At 39.0% G+C, this 15,600-nt stretch overlaps 1 protein-coding gene across 1 annotated transcript in view; it reads left to right on the top strand.

Annotated features, from left to right (window-relative positions):
* Pla2r1 (phospholipase A2 receptor 1) overlaps positions 1–15,600 on the top strand; it is a 134,532-nt gene that overhangs the window by 73,941 nt on the left and 44,991 nt on the right. Inside the window, 3 exon segments of the mRNA XM_029569698.1 lie at positions 1,795–1,964; positions 11,820–12,022; positions 14,866–15,011. Of these exon segments, the coding sequence (XP_029425558.1) occupies positions 1,795–1,964; positions 11,820–12,022; positions 14,866–15,011 (519 nt within the window).

Raw genomic sequence — 15,600 nt, 5'->3', positions numbered from 1 at the left:
ACTGGATGAAGAAAACGAGTATTGTTTTTGATCTGAAAGTTTTAGAATTAAATGTTTGAGTATTAGTTGCACTCCTTAGAAATATACTTAACAAATAAAAAGCATGTTTCTATTATCTCAAGCAGTGGCAGAGATAAAGTAGTAAATCAGAGTGGACTAAATAAATCTATAACCAACAGGGCACAAAAACACTGTTGTCATAAATAATGATACCTGAGGCCAAGTCTACAGCCAAGGTCATTTCTCAGTATTGTCTGCTAATGCTGTGAGGAAAGTAATGGAAAACCCAGCCACTCCTGTGCTTAGCACCAGCACAGTGATAGTGGTCCCTAGCAACAGCACCTGTGGGGTGTACTTTACTAACCTCTAAAACAGCAATTCCAGGCCCCAGAGGGGTGCAGATCTTCCATTATGGCATCATGCTGTTATGACAGTGTGACTAATAAAGAATAAGGAAAATGATAACAGTGTCTAAACAGTGTTCAGCTTTATATATCTTCTTTCAGAAGCACATTTGTGTAAGGTTTGCCTAAGGTGTGGTTAAAAGGAACTTTCCTGATTTCAATGTGTGCCATTTTGGTTATTGATAGAGCATTTGCAGAAAATATTTACTGAAGCCTGAAGAACCCTCATTCTCTGCCCAGGTGAGCACCATGGGTGCCTCTGATCACTGAACATTGCTGAGGTGTCCCTGCAGGACTTAGTTTGCTTTTTGTTCTCCTGTCTTCCTCCAATACTTCCTTTGAGGTTCCTCTATTTTTAAGCATTAGTGTCGCTTCTGCTCCCCTTAGCAAGTTAAGAATGCATGTAATACAAAGAATCCAGAACTGAATTTTAAAAATCTAATTTACTTTCCTCTTAGGTTTCTTGGATAATTTTATCAAGCCTTATATTTCCTTTTGATTCAGAGATCTAGCCAGAAGTCACCCACTGTTTGAAATTTCTTCTAACTTTATATGCTTTGAAAATAAATTTCTTAAGATAGTTTCAAGCTAAGCTTTAAGTTCAAGGCTAGCTAAATTTTGATACTCATGATCTTTATTTAGTTGTATTTATATTTGGAAGTGCATATCTGTTTCTAGATCTACTTTGAATGTGTTCATATTGGAAAGTGAGCATTTCCACCAATCATTGGACACTAATTCATTTGGCTGCTTGGGGAAAATTCTAGTTGGTAGACGGTCTTAGATTTGTTCCTAGGGTTGAAATATATCTTTAGTGAAAATGCACATTTGAACACATTTGAATAAGCCAGGGGCTCCATATGTCTGTGAACAGACTAATTTGGGGGCCATAAAAATGTTTCTCTACCTCCTTTCTTGCCAAGCCAGTGTGAGGAGTGGCCATTATGAGCCCTGTGGTAGTAAATGCTCATTCAGAAAAGCATAATGTCCTTCATCTTTCTTCCTGTCTCCAGTAACACATGTTCATTATGATACAGTATGTAGTATGTGGCTAATTATAAAATAGATATCTTTCTCCAAGAGATGTATTGCTGTGTATGTGGAGGCTGCCACTATACTGTGGAAGCAGACCTGGACTCTTTTCCTTAAAACCATTACCAGAATTAAGTTTGTAAGTCACATTACCTTTGCTCATGTGTTTCTGAGAACTGCACTGACATTTGGCATCTATTAGCAATATAAGGGTGTTCATGTATTTTCCTGCTCTGTGTTCTAGAGAATTAACAAGAAATGCTTACTCTACTGCCGTTCTGTGCACTTCATTATGTTTTAACGACGTTTTTATTGTCCAGAAACTTAATATAACCGTTTCCTTTTCTCCCCTTTCAAGGTTTGAACAGGCTTTTATTACCAGTTTGATCAGTAGTGTGGCAAAAACAAAAGACAGTTATTTTTGGATAGCTCTTCAGGACCAAAATGATACAGGAGAATACACTTGGAAGACCACAGGACAGAGATCTGAGCCGGTGCAGTACACACACTGGAACACACATCAGCCCAGTGAGTAGATGTCTGCAAAGCCAGCTTGCCCTCACTCTGACTTCTGTTTTCTAGGTCCCAAATTTCCTTCACCCTTTGTCACCTCCTTCAATTGCTCTTCAATGTTTTCTTTATGCCTACTTTAACTAAAATGGTCACTATGGGTCTGCCAGGGGTGACATACGGTGATCATTTTAAAGTCTATATGCATCATGTGGCATTTTCAGGGGTCTAGCCATTGCTTGAGATCATACTTGCTCCAATTATCAAAAGCCCAGTTTCTAACTTTTCCCTCCTTGTGTCTTTCCCTCCAGACCTTCCTCATGGTCAAGGAATCATAGGGGTTTACTCATTCTAGAATGATCCAGGTACAAGAAGTGAGCCGTCTAATCAGTTCATGTCACTGTGGCATCTCTGCACGGCTTCTCTGGGGGAATGTTGGCCCATTGGTAACATACAGTTCTTACTGCTTTTCTTCTGTAGATGTCTGAAGGTCCTCAGTCAAGATCAGAGTCAGCACTTCCATTAGTTGTTCATCCTCATGTGTGTAGCTCTGGGTCCCAGAGCATCAGTCCCTGCCAGGTTGGCAGGTTCCAAAGAAGCTCGTGCCTCCAACCACAATCTACACTAGAAGCAGTGTAAAAACAAGCTTCAGTTCCTTGTTAAAACTAAGGGTGACAGCCGCACCAAACATTCCTTATTTCAATAGGAACACATGTGGGAGTCTTGGTTCCTTTCTTGCTGGTGATGCTCCATCAATACACAGCAGGCAGTAGATTTCCTCTACATTTGTATCTGGAGGAAATGAGTGAGGGGGCTCAGGCTCTTTCCTCTCAAAAGGTTCTAAGACCTTTGTACAAATTGGTCTATCCCATCTTTAGAGGTCTGTATACCAAACTGAAGATAGTTTTTACTAAGCTGAAAAGAGATAGAAAAACACCACACAAGGCAAGCATTTTATACATGCCTATAATTCCAGCAGTTGGGAAAGAGCCTGAGGCAGGAGGGTCATGAATTAAAGCCTAACCTGGGTTCCACGGGAGTTGGAGACCAGCCTGGACTGCATGGAGACCCCATATAAGCAAACAACCCCCTGAAAAAAAAAAGAAAAAAGAAAAGCCAATTTGACTTATTTGAGTTAATTTTCTCCCATTATTACAGAAGTCCAGTATAAGATGATTTCCTAATTCCAGTTCCAGATAATGGTTGGCAAAGTATTGCTGGGTTTTACAATTAAACAATTAAGTTGTCAATATAGTCTCACTATGGATAATGTGTCTAACTATATGTCCCCATTTGCCCAGACCAGTTCCAATCTATATCTACTGTCTTATAGCAATGAATTGCACCTATTTTACTCTAGCAATTTTTTGTGGGGATGAATTTATACTAGTTACATAGATACTCTAGGAGAGGAAAGTACACTAAATAAAATGTGGAAGTCCTCTGCTATATCCTTCTCTTCACCTCCCAACACCAATAGCCAGAAATAATCATTGTTAACTAGTGACAACCTGCTGGTGTTTATCATCTCTATATTTACAGTCTTTTTTTTAAATCCTTAATTTGGAGACTTTCTAGATCAATATTTGTAAGTCAACAGTTTAAGTATTACACTGGCAACATACAAATTTTGAAGGATGCAGCCATTCAAGCCACAGCAATAGAAACATGTGGTGAGTGTGGTAGGAAGTATAAAAATAAAGCATGCTCATGATTAAAACAAGGAGGAGCAATTATCGGTTATCTTAAATGTTCAAAGAGGAAATACTAATTCATCTCCAATTCAAAATATGGTAGGATTTGATGGATATGGGAAAGAATTTGAACAAACATGGAGCCAAGGGAGTACGGCATCTTTGAGAGTTTGTAGTTCTATGCAACTAGAGGGTTAGATATATGGAAATGAGAGGAAGCATACAGCCAGAGAGGAGTGAAGCCACAGCTCTAGATTTTAAGTTAAAGATTTTTCACTTATTCTCTAGGTATTAGATGCCATTAAAGGTTTTGTATCAAGATCATATCAGAATCAGAAATGCATGTCTGTGAACATAGCTCAGTAGTAGAGTGCTTGCCTGGCATGCATGAGATTCTAGGTGCCATCCCCAACACCACAAAAATCAAAAAGATGATTCTTGCAGTAGACATAGTAGCATACTCCTGTAATCTCAGCACTCGGGAGGCAGAGGCAGGTGGATCTCTGTGAGTTTGAGGCCTGCCTGGTCTACAAAGTGAGCTCCAGGCCACCCATGGCTACATAGTAAGACCCTGTCTCAAAAAAAACGAAAACAAAAAACCTTTTCTTCATCAAAGATACTGAGTAAGACGATACTAACAGACATGAGAAACCACGTTGCAAGATAGCTGGTATGTAAAAAACACCCATGTGGAGTCACCTATGGGTGAAATCACAGATGTCTAATTTTAGGGAAGTTCATTTTTCTGTTTCTTCATGATAAGGATGGTAACAGCAGCTACCTCAGAGTTATTGGGAGAATTAAATGAAATTTTGCATAGTTTCTGATGATTGGTAAATAATAAATATTAGCTTTTCTTATTGCAGAGAATATGTAGGATTTTGCTTAAAACTACCTAAAATAGCTTGGTTAGCATGTTAGGATTACAAACCCATCCATTCTGGATATGTGGCCTTTGCCCTGGGCCCCTGTGAGGACCCTGAAAATCACAAACCCCTAAAGGAAGGATTTAAATGTTTTGAAAATATTCATTTGGACCACTTGAGGTTAAAAGAAAGAAAAGAGACATAGCTGCTCAAGGATCATTTCTATATCCTGTGGAATTTGGTTAGGAATGTCTATACCTGTCAAAATAAATTAATACATTTTGAGCAGACAAAATTTTTGGTTTTAATGTTAACTTCCTCAGGGCATATTTAGATGTCTAAAGTCTGGAAATGAAGCAGAGCTCCTTGTCATTCATAAGTTTCTGCTGTAATTTATTTGAGTGGCACTACTCTTTCTCTTTTTTCCCTGAAGCAAAAATAATGCTGTGATGCTCAGCGTGGCTGCACCGGGCTGATTGACATTGAGTAAATTGTCTCTGAATAAGATGAAAATGTAAATCATTTGGGGGAAAATAGCAATATAAAAGCCCCTCTGTTTTTCTTTTCCTTTTAAATTGCAGCTTGTAGCAACACCACCCTAAATCACATTCTCTTTCCCGCCTGTCACAAAAGAATCCATTAGTTTGGGCCCCATGTCAAACTCTTAATCCAGCATAAACTGACTATCTGAATTGACCACTGAACAGGAAGCCTGTAGCTTTTTATAAACTCAGCCAAGGCTGTGCTTATGGTATGCCAGCAAAACAGGCAGCCCATGGTGGAATCATAGCTCTGCCATTTTTTTTTTTTTTTTTACTTTGTATTGTGTTCATAAAATAGTATAATGAGCTGCCAAATGCCAGCAATTATCAAGTCATGGCAGTCTTGTTTCAGCTCTAACCCCAGCCCTGTCCCATGTTTTCTCACAGCAGATCCCAGACATCAGATCATTTTGCCCACAATTATTGCAATATTCTCATAAAAAAACTAGGACTTCTGTTAAAACATAATACAATGTTCACATTTAAAACTAATAAACATAATTCCCTAACATTATCAATCTTCAGCTAATGTTCAAATATCTAAATGGCCTATATGTATTATGTAGGCTATTTTAAAGTTTGTTTGAATTAGGATCCAGATAACATTTACATACTGTAATTAAATTTCCTAAAGTTTGTTTTAATGTCCAGATTTTCTACGCATCCCCTTTTGTTTTTTCTTAAACTTCATTTTACTGATTCAAATGGGTTATTCATCTTATAAATTTTCCTAAAGTTTATGACTTGTTGATAGCTTCCTCTTCATATAGTTAAATGTATTAGTCTGTCTTCACTTTCTACAAAATTGACATTTTTCCTCTTAAAAAGTTAGAATCAGAGACCTAGTCAAAATTAAGTTTTATTTTACTTTGTAATAAAAGCTATCTCTTGGGTAATTGTATGTTCCATCTGGAAGCACAGAATGTCTAGTTTTCTCTCTTTTGTCATAGGCAGGTTTTAATGATCAATGTGTGGATCCATTGATCCAGGAGTCGGTTGTTGTTTTCTCTTTTGTTTTTGCTTTTTCCCTAACGCTAGAGGTTAAACACCAGGCCTTGTCCTACTAGCCTCCTACTAGTCCTCTGCCTCCAAACTACATCCCCAGGCCTATTAAAAGTTTCTTAATTTATAGGTGAACTATTTCTATAAGAAAGTAACTCTGCAATCAGTATTTTGTTTACTTTGTAGTACGGTTTTTATAGGAGAGGCAGAATAAATACTTAATATATTTTCCCTTTCTGAGTTTCCAAAATGATTATTCTTCATTAGTTTCCTCTGAAAGTGAATAAATACAGATTTGGGGGGCTTCTCCAGCATTACTATGACATAAGCATTTTAAACACCAGTGTGCATCTATTGCAACTGTACTCTTTACTGCTCGAGTTGCCCCAACTGTGGGTTGGGATGTCCTCAAGGACACCTTCCAGGTGCTACTGATGTGGCACTCCCAGTCTTCCAAAGGGTCTTTATTGACTATTGTCAAGATATACTTCTCTGGCCCTTTATCAAGAAGTCCTGATTGTTGGTGGTGGTGGTGTTATTTCCTCTTATAATCTGGCCATAAGAAGGCTCACTGTGAGTTTGTTCTTGTTTCTTTTCTAGGCTGTTTGAATAGATATGCATGTGAAAATGAAATGCTTTTTTAGTGCAAATTGATGCTTTCAATTTGAACTCAAGACTACAAAATTTTCACTTAACCTGTCTACCTGTCTTTTATCTATATTTTCTTTCTTTTATGCCAAAACTCTCAATTCTCTGAACACCAGATAATTTTGATGTTTTCCTTTTCTGAAAAAAGATGGCTTGGCAGTAGAGAGCACTGACTGCTCTTGCAGAGGACCTGGGTTCAAATCCCAGCACCACATGGTGGCTAACAACCATCCACAATTCCAGTTCCAGAGGATCCAACACCCTCTTCTGACCTCTGCAGGCATTGCACTGCATGGGTGCACCTACCTGCATGCAAGCAATACACCCGTACACGTTAAAAAAAAAAAAAAAAAAAAAAAAAAAAACTCCATAGCTTTAGAATTTTGAGAGAAGTAAACTATTCAAGCGAAACAGGAAACAGGAAACCTGATTTTGAGCCACACTCACCATTGCTGATTAAGGAGATAGCTGGTAAGTCAGCTTCTCATTCAGAGAGACACTAATGCAGTAAAATGGAAATGCACTTTGTACTGAGATCAAAGATTGCAAGTAACTAGAGACTGCTCTATGGGAAAGCAAATGGGGAGTCTGTACTTTTTTAAATGGTACAAAAGCTTACAGGGATATGTAGGAGCTTCACGGGTGTCCCAGTAAAGAAAAAGAACACCTGAGATCACTGTTTGGAACCATTCATACTTCAGCTCTAGGTCATAGCTAGATCTGTCATGTGGATACTTGGGCTTCAGTTCTTCCAAGTCAATGGGAATCTGCCACAAGACTACTGAATCCTAGACGAACAAGTGGACTTTTTTTTCCCCTTAAAAGTGCCCTTCACAAGACGGAGAAATAGCTCAGCAGTTAAGGGCACTGACTCTTCTTGCAGAGGACCCAGGTTCCTGCATCCACATGGCGACTAACAACCATCCCTAAACTCCAGTTCCAGGGGCTCTGACTCTCTCTTTTGACCTCTGTGGGCATTGTACGACATAGATGTACTTACATGCATGCATAAAATAAAATAAAAATAATATTTTTTTTAAAGTGCCCTTCACAATGAGGACTAAGAAACTTGTCAAGTGAGCTAGTCAGGACAGTAGGGTTTGAGGCTCCTCAGAGTTCTGAAATGAACCACCACACAATGAGGGCGGGCTCAGCCTTGTTTCTAAGCCCTCTGCACATTTCCATGTCTCTTCATAATCACGCAAGTCGCTACTGTGCAAGGTAAAACTATGACAGCAGCTCTTCAAGAGAATTCTGTAGCCCCACTGGGAGAGGATCATGACCAGTGGAATGGGAAAGAGCTGGGTGGAAGAGAAGGAGCATAATCTCAGAATTCATTCCTTCAGCAACTGTGGATCGAATACATCCCATTGTGCCTTGACATTATCTCACAATTAGACTCAGATAAATCTGGTTCCAAGACCTGAACCCAGCTCTCACTAACTATGTGGCCTTTGGCAAATTATAAAATCTTTGTGCCTCAATTTCTCCATCTGAAAATGCCGATATGGTTTTTTAGGTTAAACAGGTAAAAGACCGCATGAAGTGCCTCTCACAGTGCTGGGTAGATGTGAAGCAGGCCATGAAGCTCACCTTCCCTGCCCAGAGCTTCACTGTACTCTGTGGAGAGGGAGAGAACAAGGAAGAGGAAAGGTGAGGCAGGTAGAGGCCATGAGAGATGAGGATGTGAGAGAATTGTTACAGGACTGGCGACATAACCACAGGCTCAAATAAAATAACTGCTGGAGACACTGCAACCCAGCACAGCTCCCTCCTGCCCTGAGGCCACAAATTAGCTTGATTCGTTTGTTTACATTTAGAGATATGACCAGAGAGGTCAAAGGTGATGGCTTTCCCAGCTCAATTTATTTCCTGTGATTAGTTGTGTTACACAGAACAGTCTAGAATAGTGAATTAGAATTTCTTAATTACAGAAAGTGTTTCCGTTGCTATTTGAGGAAGATAGTGCAGGGGAGCAGGGAGGTAAGCGGGTCAGAAGAATGCACTGAAATGCGAGACTCAAAATTCACCGATAAGGACACGGATGACAGCTTCTTTTTACCCAGGGGGATTGAGTTATCCAACGAAAGAGCAATTTCTTTAGGAGAAAACCGGCCTTTGCCCTTTCCCCTACCCCTCCCTTATCATTTGGCTTGGCCAGCTTCCCCAGAAAGAGGCTTATAAATTCAGTTTGTATCTCCCTTAGCCCAGTCTCCCTTTATTACACTGCTTTACTGCTTCTTTGGGGCTGAGACTCTAAAATTTGGGTCAAATGATACATTAAGTTAACCACTTTAGAATACCAATAACACTCTTGCAGCACTTTCCATCTTCATGGAGGGCCACAAACATTTCCTTCCTTACTAATGAAGATGAGTTGAATATCCACAGCATCTAAAACCAGAGCTAGTTAATCATTGTCTAATGCCGGAAAGTGAGACGAAATGCAAGGCCAACAAAAAAGTATATTACATTTTAAACTTGCTGATTCAAACCTTTTAAAAATCCTTGAAAACACAGCAGAACTTGGGCCACAAAAATCCCAGCTTAAGCGGCTGTAAGACGTATAGAGATGTTTTTAGCTCTTTGTGTTTCAGAGTGCTTCTTAATAATTATTTTATTTGTTCTTCATGAAAATCCATGAGAAGAAAAGGATTTATCCATATACTTTCAACAAGATTTATTATGGTTAATTAACGTACTCAAATGTCAAGTTATTAAATATTCGTACTGGGACTAGAATCCCAGATTGCAGAATCCAAATTAGAAGTTCTTTCTAGAAAGCTTCCCAGCTGTGCTCTGCAGTAAATGGAAGTTCCACTAAGGTTCCTTAAGGGGAGAATGAGGGAATTGGGCGAGAAGTACATGTTTTTCATCCTCTTTGAACTAGAATAGCTCCACAAATGTTTGATTACATTTGGGGCTTCAATGTGGTTCTCCACAGTTTCATTTCATTGCAGAAAGCACTCACCTTTCCTTCATCCCTCAAGACCCAGTGAGATTGTGGGCCTCATTCCAAAGTTATACCGGCCAGACCTGTAAAATTTCATTCATAGAATAAACAGTTACATAGGAACTCTGTCCCTTGCCTCTGCCCATCCCAACTCCCACCCCAATCCTCCATCATTAGTACTAAGTAGATGTTCTGGGCCACTGTAGATAGCTGATAGCCTTTGTATGGAGCCACACTTTTTTTTTGTTTCATATAAGCCATACTTAGCTTATTTCCTCCTTTACAACTGGTTATTTTCACTTTATGGGTCTGTTTGATGCATAAGCTTATGTATACACATGAGGATAATGCCAGCTACACAATATCTAAAATTTTTAAATGGCCATTTCTTCTGAAAGGAAATTAAGCCACATACATGTCTAGTACCAAGAGACTACATTTTTTTTTAACGCCCTTAGGTCTGAAACTGTCACATCTTCAGGTGCATTGTTTACTTCTTGCTTCTTTTTTTAATGTTTTATTTATTTTTATTTTATGTTTATGGGTGTATTGCCTGCATGTATGTAAGTACACTCTTATCATGCAATGCCTGTGGAGGCCAGAAGAGGGTGTCAGATTCCCCTGGAATTGGAGTTACCATGTGGGTGCTGGGAATTGAACCTGTGTCCTCTGCAAGAGCAGCCAGTTCTCTTAACTGCTGAGCCATCTCTCCAGTCTCTATCACTTCTTATAAGTCCACCTTGAAAATTCCTCTTTTCTATCCTTCAAAAGTCAACTCAAATATTACTTTTCACAAATTTTTCAGAATATCTTCAGGAAAAATCTGTTGCTCCTTCCAAGGTCTCCCCTAGAACTTTGAGCACATCCAGGCATATTTATTGGTGCATTTTTTTTTTGTAGTTTTTGAATGTCAGTTTAGTTCATTGAATGATCACCCTGGGTTTGAGGGGGGAAAAACAGCTCATTCTTATAGAATGAAAATAGAATTATTTTCTACTGCTCTTCACAAAAATTTGAAGTACATATTTTCAATTATCTTGTGAGTTTTAAAGATTTTTTTAAACAAACTTAAGAAATTTAGGGGCTGGAGAGATGGCTCAGTGGTTAGAAGCATGACTGCTCTTACAGAGGACCCGGGTTTGATTCCTACCACCCACATGGTGGCTACAAACAGTCCTTAACTCCAGTTCCAGGGGAATCCAAAGCCCTCTTCTGACCTTCATGGCATTGCACGACACGGGTACACTCACATAAATGCAGGCAATACACTCATACACATAAAATAAAAATAATAAATAAAATATTTAAAAAACAGAAATTTAAGCTATAAATTGTTTCTACGGGCTAGGCATGGTGGTGCACACCTGTAGTCCCAGCATTCAGGAAACAGGGACATGAGACTAACCTGGACTAATTAGTAAGACCTTGTCTTTAAAAACTTAATTAAAATAAAAATATTTGTTTCAATAGAAAACTATAATTCATGTTCAATGTACATAAAAGAACAAGTGAAGCTTTGTCTATAACTGAAGATGCTTCATCTCCAATACTTTACACAAAACTATGAAATTTCTGTGTTTTTCTTTTCATTTTAAGGCCACTTCCCTCCATTTCCTTGATATCAGCCCTGCTTCTGCTTCCAACCCCCTGGGCTTTATCCCATTTCAAGAATTTATCTCATTCCCTCCATTCTCCATGGCTTATGGCTTACGGTTTGGATCTTTGTTGTGTTTCTTGTCTGCTTTGAATCCATTATTCATGTGACTATTTTGCCCTGATGTACCTCGTTCTCAGAGGACAAGCACTATGCACTTTTCATTGTGATGTTCACCATGGGATTTCAAAGCACAGCACTGAGCTGTGGAGCATTCTTCGGCGCCCCGAAGGAACAGTGTCTCGTTTCCCATCATTTGCCATCTGAGCTCAAAGCAGACAATGTCCAAATTTCAGGCTTCGCAGCCTCTTTTCAATCTCATGATTCTGTCTTCCATTCTCTCCAGAGATGAAGAGAAATAAGATAATCGTGCCAATAAAGCATCCTTTTTCATCTTTATTGTTCTCTGGTGCTTCATTATGACATGTCAATTATTCAGCACATGGAAGAGATGTCTTTGGAGCACAAAATGTTTTAATCATTTTATACGAAAATGCTTGTTTTCTGCTTTTAGGCTACAGTGGTGGCTGTGCTGTAATGCGAGGAAGAAGTCCACTTGGACGCTGGGAAGTCAAGGACTGTAGAAACTTCAAGGCAATGTCCTTGTGCAAGCAGCCAATCAAAATCAGGGAGAAAACAGAGCATGAAGAAAGGTGGCCGTTTCACCCTTGCTATTTGGACTGGGAGTCGAAGTCTGGTCTGGGCAGTTGCTTCAAGGTAATGCCATGTCTACCTGGGTATTCTCAGCAATACAAACATTATTCAAATTTGATTCATGCATCCCAAATTTCTTTATTCCAAACTTTCTTCTGTCACAGTGCCTGGTACACAACAGATACATAGTATTTGTTGCCCATCTCTCCTCTTTGTGTTTATATATTCCGAGTAAGTGTAAGTCATAAATTGGCACATAGCTCCAGTGTCACTGAAGGTCTCTTCCTGAAAGACTGATGTCTTGAGGCAGAAATACCACGCATGGGTATTAATCCTAGGGAGAAGAGCTCCATGTACTGGTTATCAGTCTAAACACCCAATCAGCTTCTAATACTCTTCCTGCTTCCTATGGGAGGTTTTCAACAAACTCAGCTGCCAGTGTCTGGGTCCAGCACACAGACACTTAAACAAGTCAGGGAAAACAACTTACTATTCGTAGTAGGCTGCAAGAAGCAGGAGAATCCTAGGATCTTTCTGAGCCTACCCTGCAAGGCTCAGGAAAGTAGGTGGCAGGTGGACTCTTCTGCACATGTTCTGCTTACAGTCACAGGCCAGGGACTCTGAAAGCACTCTTCTCTGGGCTTGAAACCTCAGGAGCCTCTTGGGGCCACTCTGAATGAAACAATGTAGGACTCCCCATTTGGACAGGACACAGACAGTTCTTCCTTCCCTTATGATGGTACATTCTCTGTATATCCTTGACCAGAATTGCAATCAAGAGTGGTAAAAAAAAAAAACAAGGTCAGTCAGGGTCATTTATGGAATTGTCTTCCTATGAGAAATACAAAGCACCAATAAATGCTGCTTTTATTGCCAAGCCTATATCAAATAAAGGAAGTCAACACTCTGGGTATTAAAAGGGTACCATTCAGTGATGTTTCTAAGCTCATGAATAAAGTACTTACTTTGAAAGAATACAATTCTTCTACTAAAGATAGACTTGGGAGTCTGCTAGGCACCTAAAGATCAAACAAATTAATATATAAAGTTGATATGTATGTGTTTGTATGCACGTGTGAGTGTGTGTGTGTGTGTGTGTGTGTGTGTATGTAAACATATATGAATGCTTAGGGCAGGAAATGGTTTGTATTTAAGATTCTGCAATATTTATATATATATGTAATAAGATATCTTGGGGTTGGGACTTAAGTCTAGATATAAATTTCCTTTGTTTCATATATACCATATACACTTAGCCTAAAGGCTGTTTTATACAGTGTTTTGAAAATGAAGCAAAGTCTGCTTAGAACTGTCAGAAAGCAAAAGTGTCACTATCACAAAAGTTTCAGGTTTTAGCACATTTCATAATTTCAATTTTCAGATTAAAAATACTCAACATATTATATATATATATATATATCATGTGAAATCTTTGAAGAAATGTCTGTTTACAAATCAGCTTTAGATCCTGGATTTGAACCAATTCCTATAATTTTCTTATAAGGAATACCTTTCTTTAAAAAAAAATGACCTTTATATTTGGTAGTTTTGTCTTGGTTCGTTCTACAGGTAACGATTCTCTAAATCATGGGAGAAAGTTCTTCCCCATCAGCTGGGCCCATGTAGAGCAGGATGAGAATGGACAGCACTGCACAGACACTGTCTAGTGCAGGATGTACTGGTCAATGCATTCCATTTAATGTACGCAAGACCCCTACACTAAATTTGCAAATAAAAGCCCAGATGTGACCTCACAGAGCAATGCATTAAACTTTAGAAATGAGTAAACTGAGGCCAGTGTGCTGAAGTGATTTGCCCAAGATCACAATTATTTATTGACAGAATTGGAATAAATCCTTTGTCTTGGGACTCCTGGTACAGTGCTTTTTCTACTATCTATCATCCTGAAGTGTCAACAAATGCAGTGTGTTTGATGTGCATGGTGGTAGGATTTATGAATTTAAAGTGATTCAGGAAGAGGTTCCCAAAGGAGGCAAGTTTTGACATATAATTTAAAAGATGGAAAGGCTATGCTGTGGTCCTGAGAACTTGGAACAACATTCATTCTGGTCTCAGCAAATCATAGCCTGGTGAAGACTGACCACAGGGCATACCTACAGCATCAGGAGGTTAGGCTTGGTGTCGATTGGTACAAACAAGGGAGGGTACAGAGGCCCAGGATCAGGAGCTCTGGGTCTTCAGTATCCCATGTGATCTGAAGACAAAAGCAGATGTTGTAGTCAACCAATTTTATCCTGTTCCCTCAAGGACAGATGAAAAACAGAAGAAAATTTAGATACATACCTAGAGCTGCCAGTTCAGCAAAAATCCAAAGACCTTAGAAGTACACCTGCTCTAGGCCTAGCCCTTGTTTTTCCTTTCTTGTGATGGATCCATCAAGTTCATGGTCATTCCATAAATTCTAATTTGTCATAAGATATGCTGCTAGGATGAAATTTCATGACTTCTGGAAAGCAAGTCAACATGCGCCCAAGTCTAGCTCTGCCCGTTTATAGGTGTGTGACCTGGAATTTTTAACCTCGCCTAACCTGGCTTTCCTTAACTCTTGACAATGTTTATTAGGGGAAAACATAAGTCATTGGATGTTCAGTAAAAAGGAAACCTTCAAAGAGAATACAATGAGCTTACAGTTTTATAACGACGGTGCGCATTTTAATTCAATATATGTTACTGCTTTAGATCAAAATTCAGTGAAGAATAATGAAGGGGCTAGAAGTCTAGCTCAGTGGTAAGAGTGTGTGCTCAGCGTGCAAGAAGTCCCCCACCTCTCCCTCACCCCCAAATACAGATAAAAAGAAAGAAAAGTAATTAAAATTATATTACTTTCTTAAGAATTCAGCAGCTTTGCCTTGCTCACGATGATGCTGTTTTCTCTTACTGTGTAGGTGTTTCATAGTGAAAAAGTTCTGATGAAAAGGTCATGGAGGGAAGCCGAAGCCTTCTGTGAGGAATTTGGAGCTCATCTTGCAAGCTTTGCCCATATCGAGGAAGAAAATTTTGTGAACGAACTTCTACATTCCAAATTTAATCAGTAAGTGTTTGTTAATTTTGAAAATCTGTAGTCAACTATCGTCTCCCAGTAGTGCCTTCTTAAGAGTGTTCCAAATGGTTGTTTAAAATCCAGTTTTTGTTTCAAGTCTAAAACCAACTAGTCACTACTTATGGAAGAAAAATATACTTGTTTAATTTTATGTTTCTATTGCACCAAATTCATATTCCAAAAAATAAAGAACAAAGTGCATTGTTTTAATATTTGAAATCTTTTCTGTGTTCCTTAAATATGATTTTTAGAACTTTACTGCCAAACAAAATCTAGTTTGGTGGTTTACAGAATATTGTCAGGACCCTGAAGGTCCTGGAAGCCCCCTAGAAGCAACCACATGGGCAGAGCCCCAGTTCCTTACTTGCTGGCTCCCCAGAACAGCTCCTTCCGTTTCCACAGATGAGGGTTTTTCTGTAGATGAGTACCTATTTAAAGTTTTTTGGGGGGAGGAATAAAAAGTCCTACTAATTTAGAACAAAATCCAGTCCAGCATTCTAATTTTACATTTGAGGAAACAGGCATTCCGAATTGGTTTCCATTTTTCAATAGTATAGCATCTCCATATTCATGAACTTAA

The sequence above is a fragment of the Nannospalax galili genome, unplaced genomic scaffold, assembly GCF_000622305.1.
Source record: "Nannospalax galili isolate Female #2095 unplaced genomic scaffold, S.galili_v1.0 scaffold540, whole genome shotgun sequence".
NCBI lineage: Eukaryota > Metazoa > Chordata > Mammalia > Rodentia > Spalacidae > Nannospalax > Nannospalax galili.
The sequence above is the reverse complement of the archived record's forward strand: the minus strand, read 5'-3'. Positions and strand labels throughout refer to the sequence as shown.